The following is a 19390-nucleotide window of genomic DNA, read 5'->3' on the forward strand; positions in this document are numbered from 1 at the left end:
GGCGATGCAGGTACAGGCGACGCAGGTCAGGTTGCTGCAGATTGAAGGCGGCGCATGTGCAGGTACAGTCCACGTGGCAGATCTGTACGGCTGCTGCAGATTGGTTGGCGGCTGGTCCAGGTGATAGATGCAGGCCTGTATGGACAGCAGGAGGGTACTGCTGGCGGGCTGCGCTACAGGCAATATAGGCGCATCTGGGTGTCTATTTTTGCATGGTTTTTGGAGAAGAAAGGGCTGGCTGCTGTGCTGTGCTACAGAATAGAGACACAGGCCTCCTTTCTCTCTCTCTCTCTCTCTCCCTCTGCTGAAGAGTAGACAAGGGCTGGTTTCTTTGGACACAAAGGTGGACAGGGGCTGGATTTCCATGAACATAGACATCATGTCGATGGCGTTCATCTGATGGAATTTTCAGTTTCTCTTTGCCTTGGATTCAGGACTGTTTTGGGACAGCTTATGGGCTGTTTTTGCTTGGCTGCAAATTCAGCAATGTACTTGGGTTTCTGGCTACAAGTACAGGTCATGTGGTTATGTTTCTTGGCATGGGAGTGAAGCAAGCTCGCATGGCTGCGTGCTCATGGAGCAGATTGTTTTCTTCCTGCTAGAAAAGAACAGTGGGAACTACAGCTATGGGCCTCTCTATGTTGCCAGATGTTTCATGAGGGAACAGGCAACTTGATGTATGGAAACAGGACATAAGCTTCAAAGGGAAACAGGCCTAAGGGTTTTCATGTGGAAACAGGTCGTAGGTTTTTCTCGAGGAAACATGTTTTTGGGTTTCTCCAGGAGATAGGTCACATGCAGGCAGAAGGTACAGGAGTGGACACATGTTTGGTACAGCCTTGCTACTGATAGGACAGGGGACAGGGAATCCATGACAGAGATGGATAGTACCCTTGGAAGGTAGAGAGGGTTTGTACAGGTGTGTCAACTGTATGGTATGCTCTGCTGTGATGCGAGTTCTCTTTTGAGAGACAGTTTGGGAGTCTGTGTTGTGATGCAGGAGCACTGGATGTGTCAGGGTGTGATGCTGTTCATAGTGTGAGAGGCTATGGATGGTTGTGGCAGCTTTGATCATGGGAGAAAGCTTCTGTAAGCAGACTCAATGTGAGAGAGTCTTTCGATGTGAACAATGGCTGGATTTATTTGTGGATGCCGTGTGGACAAGAAGCCAGATGCAGGTTCTTTGCAGGCTTCAGGAGTTCTACTGGGACGGCTGAATTACCAGCCTTATATTGTAATCAAAGCTCTTATATTCAATTAAAGAAATACCGCAAGGGGCGCCACTGCGATTTGGGGCCAATCGGTGTCCGTGTACTTTTTGCAGGAGCACTCTAGCTCCCCCTGTTTGTTTTCCTTTTCTAGGTCCTCAATGGTGTTGAAGTGTTTTATGTGCAAATGTTTGTTCCACCGCCCTTTTGCTTCTCTGAAGGCCGGTTTTCAATTGCTATTGAAAGTATTAAAGCAAAGTCTAAGGTGACAAAAGCAAACCAGTCGACAAAAGGGAAATGGTGACAACTAGCTGGGAGGTGTAAGAGAGAGAAAATAAAAAATCCAAATTTTTGTAAAACTTGTAACAGTTATAAGCTCTTAACGCTTGCAAAGCTTTAAGCTCTGCTTTAAATAAAAACTTTTGGATACTAAAGCTTTAAGCTTTTAAGCTTTAAGGTTTAAAGCCTTTAAGTATTTTAAATAACAAAGCTTTTTAAATTTTATAATAAGCAAAGCCTTGTAATGGCAGCTAGCAACGCATCAACAAAGAAAGAAGAGAGATGCAAAAATCAGCACAATTCAACGAAGTGAGAAAAAGGAAAGAGAGAGAGGCGGTGGAGATGGCGATGGCGATGGTGGCTAGCAACGCAAGGTGAAAAGAGAAAAGAGAAGAAAAAAGCCATTGGCGGCAACCAGCAAGCAAGATTTTTTTTCCCTTTTAAATGTATATAAATATACTTGTTTTTTTAAGCTTTGTTAAGCTTGACAAAGCTTATGAAAAGAAAGCAATCAGTGAAGAGAGAGAAGGAGAGAAAAATGGCAAGAGCACAAAATTAGGAAGAGAGAGAAAAAGGTAAAGAAGTTCACCCGCCGGAACGCAAAGGAAAAATTCTCTAGTTTTTTTTTTGAAAAACAAAAATTCTCATGAATCCAGGAAGCCCATTATGGATTTTTTGATTTAGGGAGCTTCTGAAAATCTGAAATTAGGATATTGATCTTCAAGCCATGCTCATTCTATCCATAAGGCTAGATTTTGGAGAGAATGGGAGAATCAAAAGGTGGCTTTTCTCTTTTGTAGATGGTATTTGAAAAGTGAAAAGTAGTTTTTGGGAGAAAGGTGATAAGGATTTGTAGCCCTTGATCTAGATATCCATCCAATGGTTCCAAGGTGGTAAGGTACGTAGTGTACGGTACGCTATCAGTACGTACGGAACGTACTTCTGTACGGAACAAATTTTAAGGTACGTAAACAGTACGTACCATTTGTAAACAGTCCTAGAAACCTGAATATTTTGTAGACATAGCAACCAAAATACTTAAAATAAAGAGACTGAACCTCATTACTTAAAGTTTAAATCAATTATCAGTTACCAAGCCCATTACACAATACCTCATGTTAACAGTCATAGTGATATAAGCAAGAACCATGAAAGTCATAGATAATAAAAGAGAGTACAAATATCATGTCTACAGCTGCCAGCACATGTCCTGGTCCACAAGTGCAAAAAGCAAAACAATGAAACACTACACAGTTGTCTAGACTCTAGAGTCTAGACGCAAGAGTCTCAAATCTCATCATCAGATGAAGATGATGAGTCTTCTGAAGAGAGCATGCCTCCATCATTGATACCATTGCCCTCTTCATCGAACTCTGGCTCAGCAGCAACAAGCTCCAGTGCATCCTCATCATGTGCCTCAGGAATCTGAGTGTGAATGAGTTCGACAGCCTCATTTGCACGCCTCTGCTGGGTGCGACGAACTGGAAGCTTTCCCCTGCGAATGCTCTCTCGTCTCGCAGAGCCTGGATCTGGAGCTGCCGGGCGTAGAGGAATGCTGAGAGATCGTGCACGTGAGCGGGTCACACAACGATCCACGCTCTCAAGCTCTCTATGTAAAGCTCTCAAAATCTCCTCTTGCTCATCTCTAATCTGCCGATCCACAAGCTCCGGGCTGGGTTCATCTATCATTTTGAGTAGTGTTGGATCAACCTGTTTAAACATGCCACAAATTGCATATTGGACAATGGACATCCATTGAACTACAAAAAAATTTCTACTTCTAAGTTCTTATTGAGTCCAAATTTCAATGTATACCTGCTTCGGTGACCCCAAAGCATGGTAGCTTCGCACGAGCCTCATGTTAGCTCTGCAAGACACCAACTTCTCTAATTGAGAAGTACTAAGGCGACTCCGAATCTTAGTGTGTATAAGGGAGTATGAGCTCCAGTTCCGCTCACATGCTCCAGCTGAGCAATCCTGTGCAAAAATGAGTGCAATGCGAGCAAATTTGTAAATCTTTCAATGCTAAAACATCAATCTTCATTTCCAAAGAGTATACTTTAGAGATTAATTACAAGTTACTTGAGATAGAACACGAAGAGCAACTCGTGAAAGGTTTGGAAGACCAACCCTTCCATAAGAGTGCCACCATGTCAAAGGGAATTTCATGGCTTCCTTCCTCAATGACACAGGTCTCGCAAATGAAGCACCAATACCACTCATGTAAGTGGTGAACTCTCTATCAATCTGAAGTTGCTCCTCCTCTGAGAACATCCTTCCCATATACTCTGACTGCTTCATGCTCAAAGCAGTATTATTCCATAGATCTGGCGACCTGTAGAGAGGATGGAGCATGGCAGCCATCGCATGGATGGGACGGCTCATGAATGTCCACCGTTTGTCTACAATGTCCAGGATCTCACCTCGGCTGAAAATGAGAGATTGAACATACATGTCTTAGGTTATAGTGCTAAGAGAATCGAGAATCGAGAAGTCATAAAAATCAAAGAAAGAGGAAGAAATTAGAACTATTGCTTACCGTTGAGCAGTCATCATGGAGCACTGAGCAACATGGTCTTTCATTTGCATAAACAAATGAAAGACCAGCGGCCAGCCCCAAAGTTGAGCCCTCCATGTCTGTAAGTCGGAGAAGGACATACACGGGCTTAAGTGCAACTAAAAGGCTATGAACTTGCTGCCAAAAATCATCATCCAGGATCCGCCTCTGCAAGTATTTTCTACGCTCATCCTCTGAATTATGCATCTGTCGCCACCTTGGATCCACAATTGTTGATGATAGTGAATCTCTTATCTTGTAGAGCCTATCCAAGACCAAGAACATGTAGGCAAACCTGGTCTTGGATGGTCTCACCATATCCAAAGGGCTATGGCTCCGAAAGATGGCAAGAGCCTGATGCTTCTTGCGGAAGAAGGTGGTGATCTTTACAGCATCTGCAACAATGGGCTGCACCCAAACAAGCTTCCCAATGTCTTCCATAAGTAAATCAAGACAATGGGCAGCACATGGAGTCCACACTATATGTGGAAACTCTGCCTCGACCATTTGACCCATTGCCTTGCAGTTAGAGGCGTTGTCGGTCACCACCTGCACAACATTGTCCTCCCCAACCTCAAGGATAGCCTGTCGAATGTGGCCATAAATGAACTCCCCTGTGATCCTGTCGCCTGCTCTCCCTGCATCCACGGCACGCAAGAAATAGGTGCCCAAGCAAGATGACACAAGGATATTGATTATGTGCCTCTTGCGAATGTCTGCCCACCCATCTGAAATAATAGTGCATCCAAACTCCTGCCAACCTGCTTTCACAGGTGTGAGCGCCTTGTCTATCAAGGCCTTCTGCTCATCCAACATGGATGTGCGCATCTTCGTATACTGAAGACCTGTCCATGTCTCAGTAGGCCCTACCTGCGCAATTGCTTTCACCATTCTTTTCCATTGGTCTGTCCTTAACACATTGAAGGATATATTACACTCAATAAGAGTGCGACAAATCTCCATTTCTGCCACCCTTTGCCGCTCCTTTACCCAAGCTTGTGATGAGATACAAGAACGCAGAGTGGATTGCTTTGATGCCTCCCCTGTACCTCTCGCATCTTGTGGCAGGAGGTCCTCATCATCAGCAATACGTGCCCTCTTCCTGCCTGTGGTGGATTGGGCTGAAGCCGAAAGACTTTCACCCTCATCTACTGTACCTGAACCTGTAACATCTCCAATAAAAGCATCATGGAGAGCATCTTGCGTACTTTCACCACCTCTAACACTGCATGCACCACCCATTGCAGGACAATTCTCCGCAATCAATTGGTCCCTCACAGCTTGTGGTATTTTATCACATGGACCACATTGATTGGTGCACCCGATACCTGTCATGTGCTTGATGACGCGAGTTATGGTGCTAGTGTACTGCTCCCCGCAATACTTGCATGCCCATAGCCGAGTACCTGACCCTTGCTGAGAAGGGGTGTTAACAACCCTCAGGACATTGGTGTGGATTGCCCAGTTCGGGTTAGTCTTGCGCGGCATGATGAAGCCTGGGCGTGAGAGAGAGCGAAGAAGAGCGAAGAAGTTACTCTGCAGAGTTTTGCAGGTACACACGATTGTGCAAGTATTCACAAATGCCCAAAATTTGGTCGCTTAATGCCCAAAATCTGGTCGCTTATCTGCAAGCGCATGGTCGCCACACACGTTTCGCCACGCCACGCCATTTATTAATTTTTTTTAAAAAAATCCGTACGGATCCGTACAGTACGGTACTGTACCGTACCGTACGGCTGTACCGTACTGTACGGATCCGTACGTACGTACGGAATCAACCTTGAATGGTTCACAACATTCCCATAAACCATTCAACTCTTTTGCCCAGAGGTTTCTAAAGCTTTGCTTTCTTTACTCTTTGGGTTTTTGTGAGTTCCCCTCTTTATCCAAAGTACTTGTACTCTTGCTACAGGCTTTTGCAAGCCTTTCTTTTTCCCATGATAATGCTCCTTTGATTTGTTGAAGCTTTAGTAATTCCCAAAAATCAAACCTTTGGCCTTCTTTGCACCAAATAATTACGTAAACCTTACTTTTAGAATTTTTCTTCAAAAATCATTTTCCTTGAGTGGTCCCCAAAGCTCTAATATCACTGTTAGGACCTTTAAGACACTTAGAGAAGGAATTCTAATTTCTCACTCACAAAAATTAGAGCATAACATATACTTAAGAAGTCTTGGACCTCCCAAAAGTAAAAAATACTATTTGATATGTACAAAGGTATGAGGCCTTAGCCTTACAAGAGTATTAATGCCTAAATATGAAACCATAAAACGTGTTCACATGTCTTCCAAAATATCCCCAAGTAATCCAACACATGTTCCATCTGCGATTAACACGTAATCCGCCACTCAATCATCGCCTTCATCCAGAATAATATTAGTCATTGCACACAGCTAATTAAACACATTAATCCTGGTAGATATCATACTAGTGTACACATCTGATTAAACGCATTAATCTTAGTAGATGTTATAAATAAAAGACGCATCCAAAATAAAAAATCTCGAAATAAAACAATGGACGTTCCCATAGAGTTATGACTAACATCTGGTTATCTCATCTCCAGGAGGACTCCATGGCAACCTCCGTCATCCCCGACCGAGACCCTTGTCTCTTGTCTTCCCTTTTCTGAAGCAGATCTCCAGCTCCTCACTTCAACAGCCGCCTCCTTGGAGACCTCCACCCTCGTTTGCAAGATTGTGGGTAGCGCTGCCCGGCACACGGACAGTTCAAGGATCTTTTACAAGCTAGCCAACAAGCCCAGCAAATCACTCATATTCATCCTTTGGGACCTGCATACTACCAGGTTGAGTTTGATTCGCCAACAGCATCGGATAGAGTAATGCAGCTGAGCCCCGTCGCACTACGTACAACCGGGCCTTCTTTGCACGGTAGTAGTCCAGCTTCTACCAGCATCCAACCCTATGGCCGGCATCTCAAGCTTTCTCATCACACTTTGCTTTCCTGGCCTCAGGAAGGAATACCTTCCTTTCCTCCGGGTGATAAGTGGTGTTATCGCGAGAGTGATGGAATCTCCCCCCACCGCCACCTCAGTTCTAGCTCGGACGACAAAGATTCCCTCTCTTCATATCTACATAGCCTCTCCAGAGGCAGTTCCACACGCCATATCACTTCCGAACTTTCGTGTGGCTCCTATTTTACAGAGAGTTTGAGTACTCTGCCCTCCCTAGGGAATGCTCCTTGCTAGAGCATGTCCCGATCGTCAGTCCAAGAGAACGCCACTAACAATCCCCATCCCGCCCTCCCTCCCACACCCCCCCCCCTCTTTCCGGTTCCCAGCTCAACTCCTCATCAAGAGAGGGGGAAGGCGCGGATCTCAGCCCCCACCAAGTCTCGACCTTGAAGGATCACGGTGCAGAAGAGTGGCACACCACCGGTTCTCAACAAACCACCATCAAACGTCTAGAGCACAGCGGCGCTGTCTGGCACGCTAGTCTCTAGGCCGCGAGAGAATACAGTTTTGTCACAGGACCGTTATGAGCACTTATCACAACGCGCGCGCACACACCTCCCCCCCCAGAGTCCCAACGGGAAACCCGTCCACGCCCCCCCCTCCTCTTTCTGAAGACCGTTACCCTGCCATGATCCCCCTCCATTTTACCACGTTCCCTCGAACCCATCAGAGTCCCCATCGAGCCCGGCCTCACAGCCTCAACCCCCCCTTCTCTCTCGCAGGCGAGCTCTTCTTCCTCCAAGCTCCCTCCTCAGCCCTCGTTCTGTTACGTTCCTAGAACTAATTCTACGGATTAGTGGCCTAATCTGACAAGGTTAGGGGAGTCCTGGGATTAGGAGAAAGCAAGCTAATATGAGGGATTAAGGTTATTGTTAATAAATCCATGTGTAATAGCTATTTATAACAGGATGGTTATTTATAGCAATAGTAGGCACTATATAAGTAAAACATGGGTTATTATTGGCATAACCTCGCTATTGGCCAGAGTTCAACCAAGACTCTGGCTACGCATGTGGCAAAGCATAGATCGGCATGCTAAAGGATTGGCATGGATCTATAGGAGTCAAACCTTAGCCCTTGGCTTGGGGAGTCCCCATCGAGCCTGGCCTCACAGCCTCAACCCCCCCTTCTCTCTCGCAGGCGAGCTCTTCTTCCTCCAAGCTCCCTCCTCAGCCCTCGTTCTGTTACGTTCCTAGAACTAATTCTACGGATTAGTGGCCTAATCTGACAAGGTTAGGGGAGTCCTGGGATTAGGAGAAAGCAAGCTAATACGAGGGATTAAGGTTATTGTTAATAAATCCATGTGTAATAGCTATTTATAACAGGATGGTTATTTATAGCAATAGTAGGCACTATATAAGTAAAACATGGGTTATTATTGGCATAACCTCGCTATTGGCCAGAGTTCAACCAAGACTCTGGCTACGCATGTGGCAAAGCATAGATCGGCATGCTAAAGGATTGGCATGGATCTACAGGAGTCAACCCTTAGCCCTTGGCTTGGGGGGTGGTTCGCAGCATAGAAACTACGGTTGGGAGGTGAGCTAGCCTGCACCCCTCTTAGGGGGGTTGTACTAATCACTCATGTTCTGCATTTGGGAGATCCGTGGGGTTGTAACAGTTTTCTTTCTTAGACGGATTTTGTTTCCAAGAGTGGAAACCTCTGAGGAGGGGAAGTATGTTATGTACCTAGTGCAAATCCTTAGGATTAGTGGCCTAATCTATCACATGATGGAAGTGCGCTTACACTAATTAAAGACCGAGTTCTTCATCAAGCATGGTTAATTTACCATATACATAGCCATGAATCAAGAAACACATCTCTGATATAAGTTATAACATAGCAAGGCATCCACATGAAAACTCTTCACAACACTAAAGTGATGACACCGCATTAGAGACCAGAAGATGGGCTAGCCCCTCCTCTTGAGGGTAAACTCTATTGCCTTAAGGGAGTATTCTTATACGAGTACAGCCATGCATCACCGTTTCTTCCAAAAACTTTGAATGAAAACAAATCAATCAATCAGCTACCTTGCAAGTAGCCCAACTACCACAAGCAACAAGGTGCCCAGCACCACCCTCAAAGATTGCCCAGCAATCCTCAAGAGATGGAAGCCCAGCTTCCCAAGATTCAACTATCCAATGGCTGATTACCACCTTAGGCAAGTGCCCAGCACTTCCCAAGAGTCTCCCCGCTTAATTCTTCACAGAAAACACCAGCAGAAAGTACAGGACTTCTTCTTCACCTCCAAGCTTCGATAATACCTTTCTCTTGTGGTTTCATGCCAAAAAGGGACACAAATCAGGTTCAGCAACAGTCTCGCAGTAATAGAGAGCTCCCTGGCATAGCAAATGTGTAGCGAAATGGCTGGAATTGCTGGTTGTACAGTTCTAATGCTGCCACACAGCTTCGGGCTGCCTGAGAAGGGCTGAAAACATGTTGTACAGCAGTAGCGTTGCCAGGAGAGGGCTGAAAACAGGTCGTACAGCAGTAGCTATGCCAAGAGGGGGGCTGAAATCAGATTGTACAGCTATTGGGGCACCAGAAGGGGGCTGAAAACAGGGCACCTAGCTGAGAGGAATGCCAGGAGAGGGCTCAAGTAGAGCGCCCAGCTCTAGGCATCAAGTAGATGCGATGAAAATGGAATGAATAAGTTTCTCTCGGTTGGTAGGTGCTCTTTTATAGACTTGGGTGGGGTAGATAGCCTTATGTGCTAGTCGATGAGATTCATAGTCACCAGAAACAAGAAATGGGAACGGAAACGTTCAAGGAATGGAAACGGGGAAACGAGTTTTCAGGGGTGGAAACGGCCGTTTCCTATGGCAATATCACTTGGGAAACAAGAAACGGCCATGGAAACGGATGGGGTCCTGAAACGGCCATTTCCTATGACTATGCTAAGATTACATGCAAAAGGTGAGGTTGCCCCAATGAGGTCATAGCTCAAGTGGTGAAGGTGTTTGCCTAGGACCAAGAGGTTCTGGATTCAAAACCCCCCTTGGTGTTTCCTCGGCACCATCGCCATAGTTGTTAGGTACGAAAAGTTCGATTCGGTACGGTACGTTCAAATACGGTCTCGGAACGCACCGCAAAATTTTGAAAATAAAAATACGGTGGAGGTACGGTCCATTAAAAAATACTTAAAAATACAATGGAGAGAAGGGTCCCGAGAGAAGGAAAGGGAGAGGGAGGGAGAGGCTTGAGGAAGAGGGAGAGAAAGAAAGAAAGAAAGATTTTATTAACGTCTTCCAAAAGACCGAACTCGGTCTATGAGACAAATCGGAGTACCTGTATGGGGTATCCTCTGTCATCCCAACAAAATGAAAAAGTACTGAATAAAAAAGCTGAATCTGGGTGTGCAGGGGATGGAGCTCTACTACTAGGAGAATGCAAAGCTATATGCATGGAGTATACAATCATGATATGCAACCTAGCTAGCTCCATCCTGTACCATACTGGGGATATAAAATGGTACACATCAGTGAAGGGGGTGTCCATAGCTCCCTGAAGAACATGCCTGGGTGCGCTCTGAAGCGAGCCAGTCGCTCCGCACCCTCTCTGTGAAACTGAGCTCTGATCTCTGTCATCTCTCTCTGGTATAGGCGTGGTGTCCGAAAGCCAGGTGTCCTCTGTCTCCTGTGGGCTCTAAGTGTCTCTGCTCTCTGGAGAGTAATTCCCTGCCGTGTAGGGGCTGGGAGGGGTGTGGATCTCTGAAAAAATGTAGTGATCTGTGTCTGTCGCCCCCCCTCTGGAGCTGTCTGAGCCTGTAATAATGTCTCTCTGCGGCGCTGTATGTCTAGAATGTATCTCCCCAGTATGCGCTGGTCTGCTGCCTCAAAGATCTGGCGTAGGGAATGTGGCTCTGTGAATAAAATGGGATATCTCTCTCTGATGGCTGTATATGCTCTGCATCTGCATACATAATGCTCCTCACTCTCCACCTCCTCTCTGCACAATCTGCATACCCTCTCCTCTCGGGGGATCCGTGCTGCTCTGCCAGTCTCAATCTCCAATCGGTGTGATGAAACTCTGAGCTGACCAATAGCCACTCGGGAGCCGTGTGGTAAAAAGCCCTCCATGTATCTAGGCCTCTCTATGAATCCATCATCAGTGATACTCATGAAGTGATCTCTGTAGTATAGCATCTTCGGTAGAAGAGGCTGTGCAGGCGATATCCATGTCTCTCGTGTATAGAGCTGCCATAGATCCTGTCTCAATACTCTGTTCCTCTCACTATGAGAGAGACGGATATGTGGTGCATCCCTGTCATACTGGAATGGTGGTAGATGATCCATGTCTAGGCCATGCTGTGAGAACCAATGTGTGACCTGTGCATACCATGATCCTCAAGAGGGAGAGGGAGAGGCTTGAGGAAGAGGGGGAGGCTTGAGGAAGACTCAAGAGGGAGAGGCTTGAAAGTTGAGGAAGAGGGAGAGGCTTGAGCCTTGAGGGGGAGGCTTGAGCCTTGAGGAAGAGGGAGAGAGCCTAGAGGGGACTCAAGGGAGAGGATAGACTTGAGCAATGAGCACTTGTGAGGGGAGGGTTGAGCAATGAGAACTTGTGAGGGTGGGGTTGGGAGAGGGCCTATTATATACATAATAGGGAGAGGCTCAAGGCTCAAGCAAAGGCAAGTTGGTAACCAAAGAGCCAAGGCAAGCAAGCAAAAGCTAAGCAATGAACAATCCCAAAAAACACCCAACAAACGGCTCTCCAAACGGTCAAAAACGGCCAAAAAAATGGCGAACAAAACGGTCAAAAAAAACGGGGAAAAAAAACGGTCGCCTGAGATCCGGATCAAACCACCAGCGCACGAACCGTACTAAACCGTACCGAACCGTATCGAATCAAACTTGGGAGGCAGTGCGCGAACCGGGTGCAACTATGGCCATCGCCTATAGGTGGATAAATAAGCGCCTAGGGGCGGCTGTCTACAGACGGTGAAATTTGGTAACTATGGGAGGATCTTGGGGCAAAGGCCAGTTTTTTTTTTTTTTAAGTTTGAGGTTGCATGAGCTTGCATTGCTTGTATGGTTGCATGGGCTTGCATGAACTTGCATGGTTGCATGGACTTGCATGTAGCATGCATGCAAGTAGATAGGTTTGCATGTGACATGCATGCATGAAGGTAGCTTTGCATGTTGCATGCATGTGGATAACTTTGCATGTAGGTAGCTTTGCATGTTGCATGCATGTATGTAGATAACTTTGCATGTAGCATGCATACATGTAGGTGGGTTTGCATGTTACATGCGTGCATGTAGGTAGCTTTGCATGTGGCATGCATACATGTGGATAACTTTGCATGTAACATACATGCATGTAGATAGCTTTGCATGTTGCATGCATGTAGGTAGCTTTGCATGTAGCATGCATGCATGTAGATAAGCATGCACATGCATGAGCAAAGAGTGGACAGCCCTGAAAGTAGATAGTGGATAGTCCCTCCTCCTCTAATCTCGACAAGTTCTTCTAATTGCTCATATGCTTTATAGAAGAGGGCGACCACCTCCATGGAGGGCCCCACACTAACAAAGGTGCCCAGCCTCATTTTAATGAGTGTAAATGCCCGGCCTCATTATTAATGAATATGAACGCCTTTGGTTATAGCTCTTCATTGGCCTTCAAATACCTGTTTCTTTTGCACAAATCCACACACTACAGGTGAACAAAAGACAATTTGTGCAGCACACTGGCCCACGGGTGCAATCCAAGAGTCCCAAGATCCATGGGCCCCACATGCGATGAAATCCAAGCATTGTCTAGGCATAGAAAACAGTAGATACAAATTAAAATAAATCATGCACACGATGTATGCACCTTAATACATATTTTGGAAGAAACCCCATCTATTCACATGTACTTGAAATCCTTAGAGACTGGCATTTGGCTCTCCAAGATCCATCAAATGCCCATAGCCACTTTCACATGCACCTTTGTGGCTAGGGTCTCCAAGATGCAACTGGTACACTGAAACCGGCCTCTGATAGAAAACCAGAGTGAGGTAGAAGCAATCACCCGTCCACTTGTAGTCTAGATGTGAAAAGAACACAGATTGGAGCTAGAGTGCCCAAATCTGAAAACACAGCGACACCTGTTGGCCCCAAAGCTTGGCACCCCTTGCGGTATTTCTTTATTCAATTATAATAAAATGAATGGCTGAGTACAACACAAAGATCAGCCAAGAGTTTACACCTGTAAGTCCAATCTGACGGCCCACAAATCCTTCTCAGCACAGAGGATCTATGCACACAGATCTGTGTCTTCAAACAACACACTGTGCCTCCCTCTGATCAGCCAAGATCACTAAGCAGGCCAGCCATGGGCATACATCTGGCATAACTCAAGTGCGTGATACATCATCTCAGCTCAAACATACATGTGCTGTCCAAACTCTGTCTCAACCCTTGTCAATCTGCCATACCCCTCCTCTCACAAGGGGCCAGATAACACATATCTGCAAGACATCTGATGGGAGAATTAGGGTTAAGAGTTATGTGTGAGACATACACAGAGAAGCACAAGGGAGAGAGAGAAATGAAATGAAATGAAATGTTATATTAACGTCTTCAAAAGGCCATAATGACCTATGAGACCAAAAGTTACATCATGGTGGATCTGATACAATGTCTGGATAAAAAAACCCAGAAAAATGAAAAATAAAGATGATACTACTGGTACCTAGAAAATGAAACTGGAACTGGAATATAGCGAGGGGGGGGGGTACGCTATGGAGGTGAGTGGAATATAGTGAAGGGATACAATATCATGTGGGACGGAGGGGTACACTATGGAGGTGCCTCCATCTCATAGTATGTGCCGCATCGGACACTGGCGGATCTCCTCAATATCCTCTGTGGTCAGCACCCTGACTGGGTGTCCCGCATGCCTCGCAAGAATAATCCGAATCTGCCGCTGCAACCTCCGTCTATGCTGGGATGCCCCCCTCCGTAGTCGTGGGCGTCTGGACCACCCAAGCTCAATCGCACGATCAATCAGTGTACCCCTGGTGTGGGCGGTATCCATGTCCTGCTGCTGCTGTGGTCCATCTGGCACAGTGATGGCTGGACTAAAGAAATCTGTAATGTGCCTCTGAGTCTGGCTCTCTGTGTGCCTAAGCAGGCTATCTCTATGTCTCCGCAACTCAAGCAAGAACAATCCCAAACACCTCTGGTCCTGGTACCCCATGACTCTGGAAAGTGGTCCAAAACCCTCTCTGAATAAACAGTGGAAACGACCACGTATCTCATAGTATGCAGTACAATGGCATATATAATGCAGCTCTGTCTCTGGCTCCCCATGGCATACTCGGCATATCCTGGCCTCAGCTAGTATACCTCTATATCGGCCAATCTCAATCTCAAGCTGGTGTGAGGATGTGCGAATCTGACCAAAAGCACATCGTACTGCATGAGACAAGTGTACATCCATGTAACTGGGTCTGATCACAAAACCATCTGCTGTGAGCTGAAGAAAATGCTCTCTGTAGAAAGCCATCTTCGTGCCCAGCTCCTCAGTCGGCTGTATCCATGTCCTCCTAATGTCCAGCTGAACTAAATCCTCACGGATGAGTCTGGTAATCTCTGTCCGTGTGAGAGTGAGAGAGGGTGCCTCCAGAGAATACTGGAAGGGAGGCAATCTGTCCATGCTAAAACCATGTGCCTGGAACCAAGATGTCATCTGAGAGAGAGAGAGAGTTGTGGGGATAAGTCAACTCACCAAGTGAGTGTGTGACTCCCCTATCACACATGTATATTGCACTAGTACACATAGTGCACTTAGTACATTAAATGTACTAAGTGTACTATGTACTATAACTTATGGGCTTGTACACACTATAAGGGTGGGCATAACGCCTTTACCCCAACAACCTCCCACTTAAAGGCAAAGTGCCCTTAAGTAAAGGAAAAGAAAAAATCAGCATGTACATGATAATATACAAGGCCATATCAAGGCTGAAACTGGCCTCATCCAATGCCCATCAAGTGTCTGCAATGAGCAAACCGCTCCGGAGGCAAACTCTTTGTCAACAGATCAGCCGGGTTGTCATCCGTGTGAATCTTAACAAGCTGAATTTGCTTGTTCTCTATCACCTCTCTGATGAAGTGATACTTCACATCCACATGCTTCGTCTTTGCATGAAAAACAGGGTTCTTTGCCAACTGAATGGCACTCTGACTGTCACAATGCAACAATGGAATATCCCCTGTATAACCCAAATCAACCACTAACCGAGATAGCCATAATGCCTCCTTGCAAGCCTCTGTGGCTGCAATATACTCGGCCTCTGTAGTAGATAAGGCAGTGTACTTCTGCATCCTGGATATCCATGACACAGCACCTCCTGTGAATGTAAACACATAACCGGTAGTAGACTTCCGGTTATCTGGATGACCGGCATAATCCGAATCCGTGTAACCATGCACTAATGCATCCTGTTTGCCAAAACAAATGCACAAATCCTGTGTGCCCTTCAGGTATCTCATGACACCTTTCACTGCTTCCCAATGCTTCTTGCCAGGGTTGGCCATGTATCTAGAAACCACTCCCACTGCAAATGCAATGTCCGGCCTAGTAGCAACCATGGCATACATGAGACTGCCACAAGCTGAAGCATACGGAATCTTGGCCATATCAGCCCTGTCACTATCCGACTGTGGGCTGTCCATAGCACTGAGTTTCACATATGGAGGCAAAGGAGTACTAGCTTTCTTCCCCCCGTCCATATTGAACCTCTGCAAGACTTTGCCAATGTATTCCTTCTGAGACAAATACAACACATGCTGATTTCTGTCCCGAAGTATCCGCATACCCAAGATGTGATTTGCATCACCCAAATCCTTCATATCAAAGGTTTGATGCAGCCTCTGCTTCAAGGCATCCATCTCTTTACGAGATTTCCCGGCAATCAACATATCATCAACATACAAGATGAGGATCAATAGACTGCCATCCAAAGCTTTCTTGGTGTACAAGCAGTGATCTATGTCACTTCTCCTGAATTTCTGAGATTTCATGAATGTATCAAATTTATGATACCATTCCCTTGGTGCCTGTTTGAGCCCATAAAGACTCTTTTTCAGCTTGCATACAAGCTTCTCCTTTCCACTCACTGCATAACCCTCTGGCTGCTGCATATATATCTCCTCATGGAGATCACCGTGAAGAAAAGCAGTCTTCACATCCATCTGAATCAAGTCCAGATCATCATGCGCAACCAAAGCTAACACAGCTCTGAGTGTGGTCATTTTGACCACTGGAGAAAAGATCTCATCAAAGTCCACACCATATTCTTGCTTGAAGCCCTTAGCCACTAACCCGGCTTTGTATCTTGGCTTTGCATCTGGTGCAACTTTGAGCCTGTATACCCACTTGCATGGCAAAACCTTCTTGCCTGCAGGCAAATGCACCAACTTCCATGTTTCATTTTTATGCAGAGAATCCATCTCTGACTTCATGGCACGCTCCCAAAGAGCTTTGTCTGCCCTCTGTAAAGCCTCCTTGTAACATGAGGGCTCCCCACAGTCAGTGAGCATCAAGTAGTCAACCCCTGGAACAAACCTGTCAGGGGCTCTGGAGGGTCTTGTGGACCTCCGTACCCAATGACCATCATTTGCAGGTTGCTGTCCAGCCTGCATATCACCCATTGGTGGCTCCTGTTCCATGCCATAAGGCTGAAATATCATGCCCGGTATCTCCTCCAACTGTGGTATATCCATAGGGATATCTTCTGCCATATCTGGCTGTCCATTTGGACCATTTTCAGCACCATTTAAGGGCTGGTTTTCCTGCTGTAATGGCTGATTTACAGCCCTTTGTTGTTGTCCATGATGTCCATCATCATCAAAGATGACTCTGCCAGGCTCCTGTTGCCTTGCAGGCTCCTTATACATGCATGTTTCATCAGAAAAGACATCATTGCTGCGTATGATCTTTCTATTCACGGGATCCCAAAGTCTATACCCCATTTCACCTCTGTCACCATATCCTAGGAATATGCATTTGTGAGACTTAGGATCAAGTTTGGTGCGCATTTCCCTGCGTATGTGCACGTACGCAACGCAACCAAACACTCTCAAGTGCTTGTATGACGGAGGCTTCCCTGTCCATACTTCTTCTGGCACTTTCCCACCAAGCCTCGTGTTAGGTGACCTGTTTATAAGGTGAACGGCTGTCATAACAGCTTCAGCCCAAAAACCATGAGGTAATGCAGCATGTGACAACATAGAACGGACCTTCTCCTGAATGGTCCTGTTCATCCTCTCTGCTGTCCCGTTTTGTGGAGGATCATAAGGAGTAGAGAGCTCCCTCTTGATGCCTTTAGCATCACAAAAGTACTGAAATTGTTTGGACATGTACTCTCCACCATTGTCGGAACGCAAAGCCTTCAGTGTTTTGCCAGTTTGATTCTCAACATGAGCAACAAACTTCTGAAACACTGAGAATGTATCACTCTTCAAACGAAGAGGATAAACCCACACCTTGCGTGTGGCATCATCAATAAAAGACACAAAATATTTTGCCCCTCCCAAAGAAAGCTGAGGCATCTCACATACATCTGTATGCACAAGCTCTAACTGAGCATCTTTTTGTCCAAGAGCTTTCTTGTGGGGGCACTGTAGTTGCCTACCATATATACAATGCTCACAAAATTGAAAACTTGAAAACTTTAGAGAAGGCAAGTAACCCAAACGAGACAATTGCTCCATTCCTTTGACACTCATGTGTCCCAACCGGCTATGCCACATAGAAATTTCCGGCAGCTCGGTTGCATTTACATTAGCATGGTGACAAACACCTGCATGCATAAAGTAAAGAGTGTCCACTTTAGAGCCTCTGGCAACAACCAGTGAGCCCTTACTAATTTTCCACTTTCCACTACCAAATGTGGTAACATAATCAGCATCATCAAGCTGTCCAGTAGAAAGCAGATTCTTCTTGATCTCAGGCACATGCCTGACATCATGGAGCATAAGCTGTGAGCCATCTGAAAACACAAGCCTCACATCACCTCTGCCAAGAATCTTACATGCATGGTTATCACCCAAATAAACCACTCCTTCATTGCCAGCAGTATACCTGACAAACAAGTCTCTGCAACCTGTGACATGAAAGAAGGCACCTGAATCAATGATCCATGAGTGCATACCATGACCACCTGTAAGAAGTGAATGGGCATCAAGTGAAGAAGTAAATAGGACCTCATCCTCACTGCCACCTGCATGTGACACATTGATTTCTTCAATCTTGACTCCACTTTTGCCCTTTGGCTTTACATCTTTGGCTTCATCTTTCTCTTTGTCTTTGCCTTTTCCCTTTTCTTTTTGATCATTTTTCCATTTGTAGCATTGCTTTTTAATGTGTCCCTTTTTGCCACAATAATGGCATTCCAAATCCTTTTTGGAGCGAGACTTGCTCCTTCCCCGTTCTTGGCTTTTACCCCTTTGCTGGGATCTCCCACGTGCATTCATTGCATTGGACTTTCCAACAGAGTTGTTTTTCCTGTTCATCTCTTCTTGAAGAAGAGCACCCTCAACATCTGCATATGACAGCATAGCATTCGAATTGCTAGTGGCTGTCCTGAATGTGTCCCAACTCTCTGGCAAAGTGCATAACAAAAAAGTGGCTTTGAACTCATCGTCCATTGCCAACTTTTGATTAATGACCTGGCTGACAATACCATTAAACTCATTTAGATGGGCTGTCATAGACGCCCCTTCCTTCATCTGAAGACCTATGAGTTTCTTCAACCAATACACTTTGCTTGAGGCACTTTGTTGGGCATACAAGTCCTGCAATCTCTGCCACATTCCCCAAGCTGTCTTCTCTTCACGAATGCTGAAAAGTAATGAGTCTGACACAGACAACATGATAGTAGATCTTGCCAGCTCATCCATATCTTCCCATTCTTCAGCAGTAAGAGAAGCGGACATCACACCCCTTTCTTTGATAGGCTTGTGCTGCTTTTTCTGGAGCAACACATTGTAGCACTGGGTTTGCCAAATATCATAATTATGCGAGCCTTCAAGCTTCTTGATGTGAAGCAATGAAGAGCTCTCACCTGTGGTTGCCATAGCAAAATGCAACCTGTCAATGCCTGACTCCCTGCAAAATGTGCAAACACTGCACCAAAAGCACACAAAGTGCTCACAGTTTTTCTCCCAAGCTTTATCTCCCACTGCGGAAGCACGAATGCAACTTTTCTCCCACTGTATGTGATGAAAACACCAAAATCTGGTTGCTGCAGATTTTGGACAGCACCTTAAATGTGCTCTTTTGCCCTTCCAAAGTACTGTACAGCAGTACCAAGTGCTTACCAATGATGTACCAAACCTGTACCGGCAAGTTCAGCAGCTGAAATTGAACCTTTT

The 19390-nt window shown here is 45.8% G+C and overlaps 2 protein-coding genes and 1 pseudogene across 3 annotated transcripts in view; all 3 read right to left on the reverse strand.

Moving 5' to 3' along the window:
- The window catches only part of EMB2444 (RNA-binding (RRM/RBD/RNP motifs) family protein), an 85315-nt gene that overhangs the window by 37880 nt on the left and 28045 nt on the right, over positions 1–19390 (reverse strand). The gene's annotated exons all lie outside the window — the stretch shown is intronic.
- Positions 2637–3414, reverse strand: LOC147606298 (uncharacterized). Its single transcript, XM_086792140.1, has 2 exons — positions 3303–3414; positions 2637–3197 (listed from the first exon to the last, which is right to left on the reverse strand). Exons 1-2 carry the CDS (start codon positions 3345–3347, stop codon positions 2775–2777), a joined length of 468 nt encoding a protein of 155 aa, XP_086648266.1. The 5' UTR covers positions 3348–3414; the 3' UTR covers positions 2637–2774.
- On the reverse strand, positions 3460–5640 carry LOC147606299 (uncharacterized; annotated as a pseudogene). Its single transcript, XR_015264989.1, has 2 exons — positions 4027–5640; positions 3460–3915 (listed from the first exon to the last, which is right to left on the reverse strand). The product of XR_015264989.1 is annotated as an uncharacterized LOC147606299 (transcript).

The sequence above is a fragment of the Cibotium barometz genome, chromosome 57 (genome assembly GCF_041138505.1).
Source record: "Cibotium barometz isolate CiBa-2024 chromosome 57, ASM4113850v1, whole genome shotgun sequence".
NCBI lineage: Eukaryota > Viridiplantae > Streptophyta > Polypodiopsida > Cyatheales > Cibotiaceae > Cibotium > Cibotium barometz.

Coding starts and splice junctions, on each gene's coding strand:
- LOC147606298 (XM_086792140.1), bottom strand. CDS start 3,347: ATGAGGCTCGTGCGAAGCTACCATGCTTTGGGGTCACCGAAGCAG. Junction 3,198..3,302: donor CTTTGGGGTCACCGAAGCAG/GTATACATTGAA, acceptor ATGTTTAAACAG/GTTGATCCAACACTACTCAA.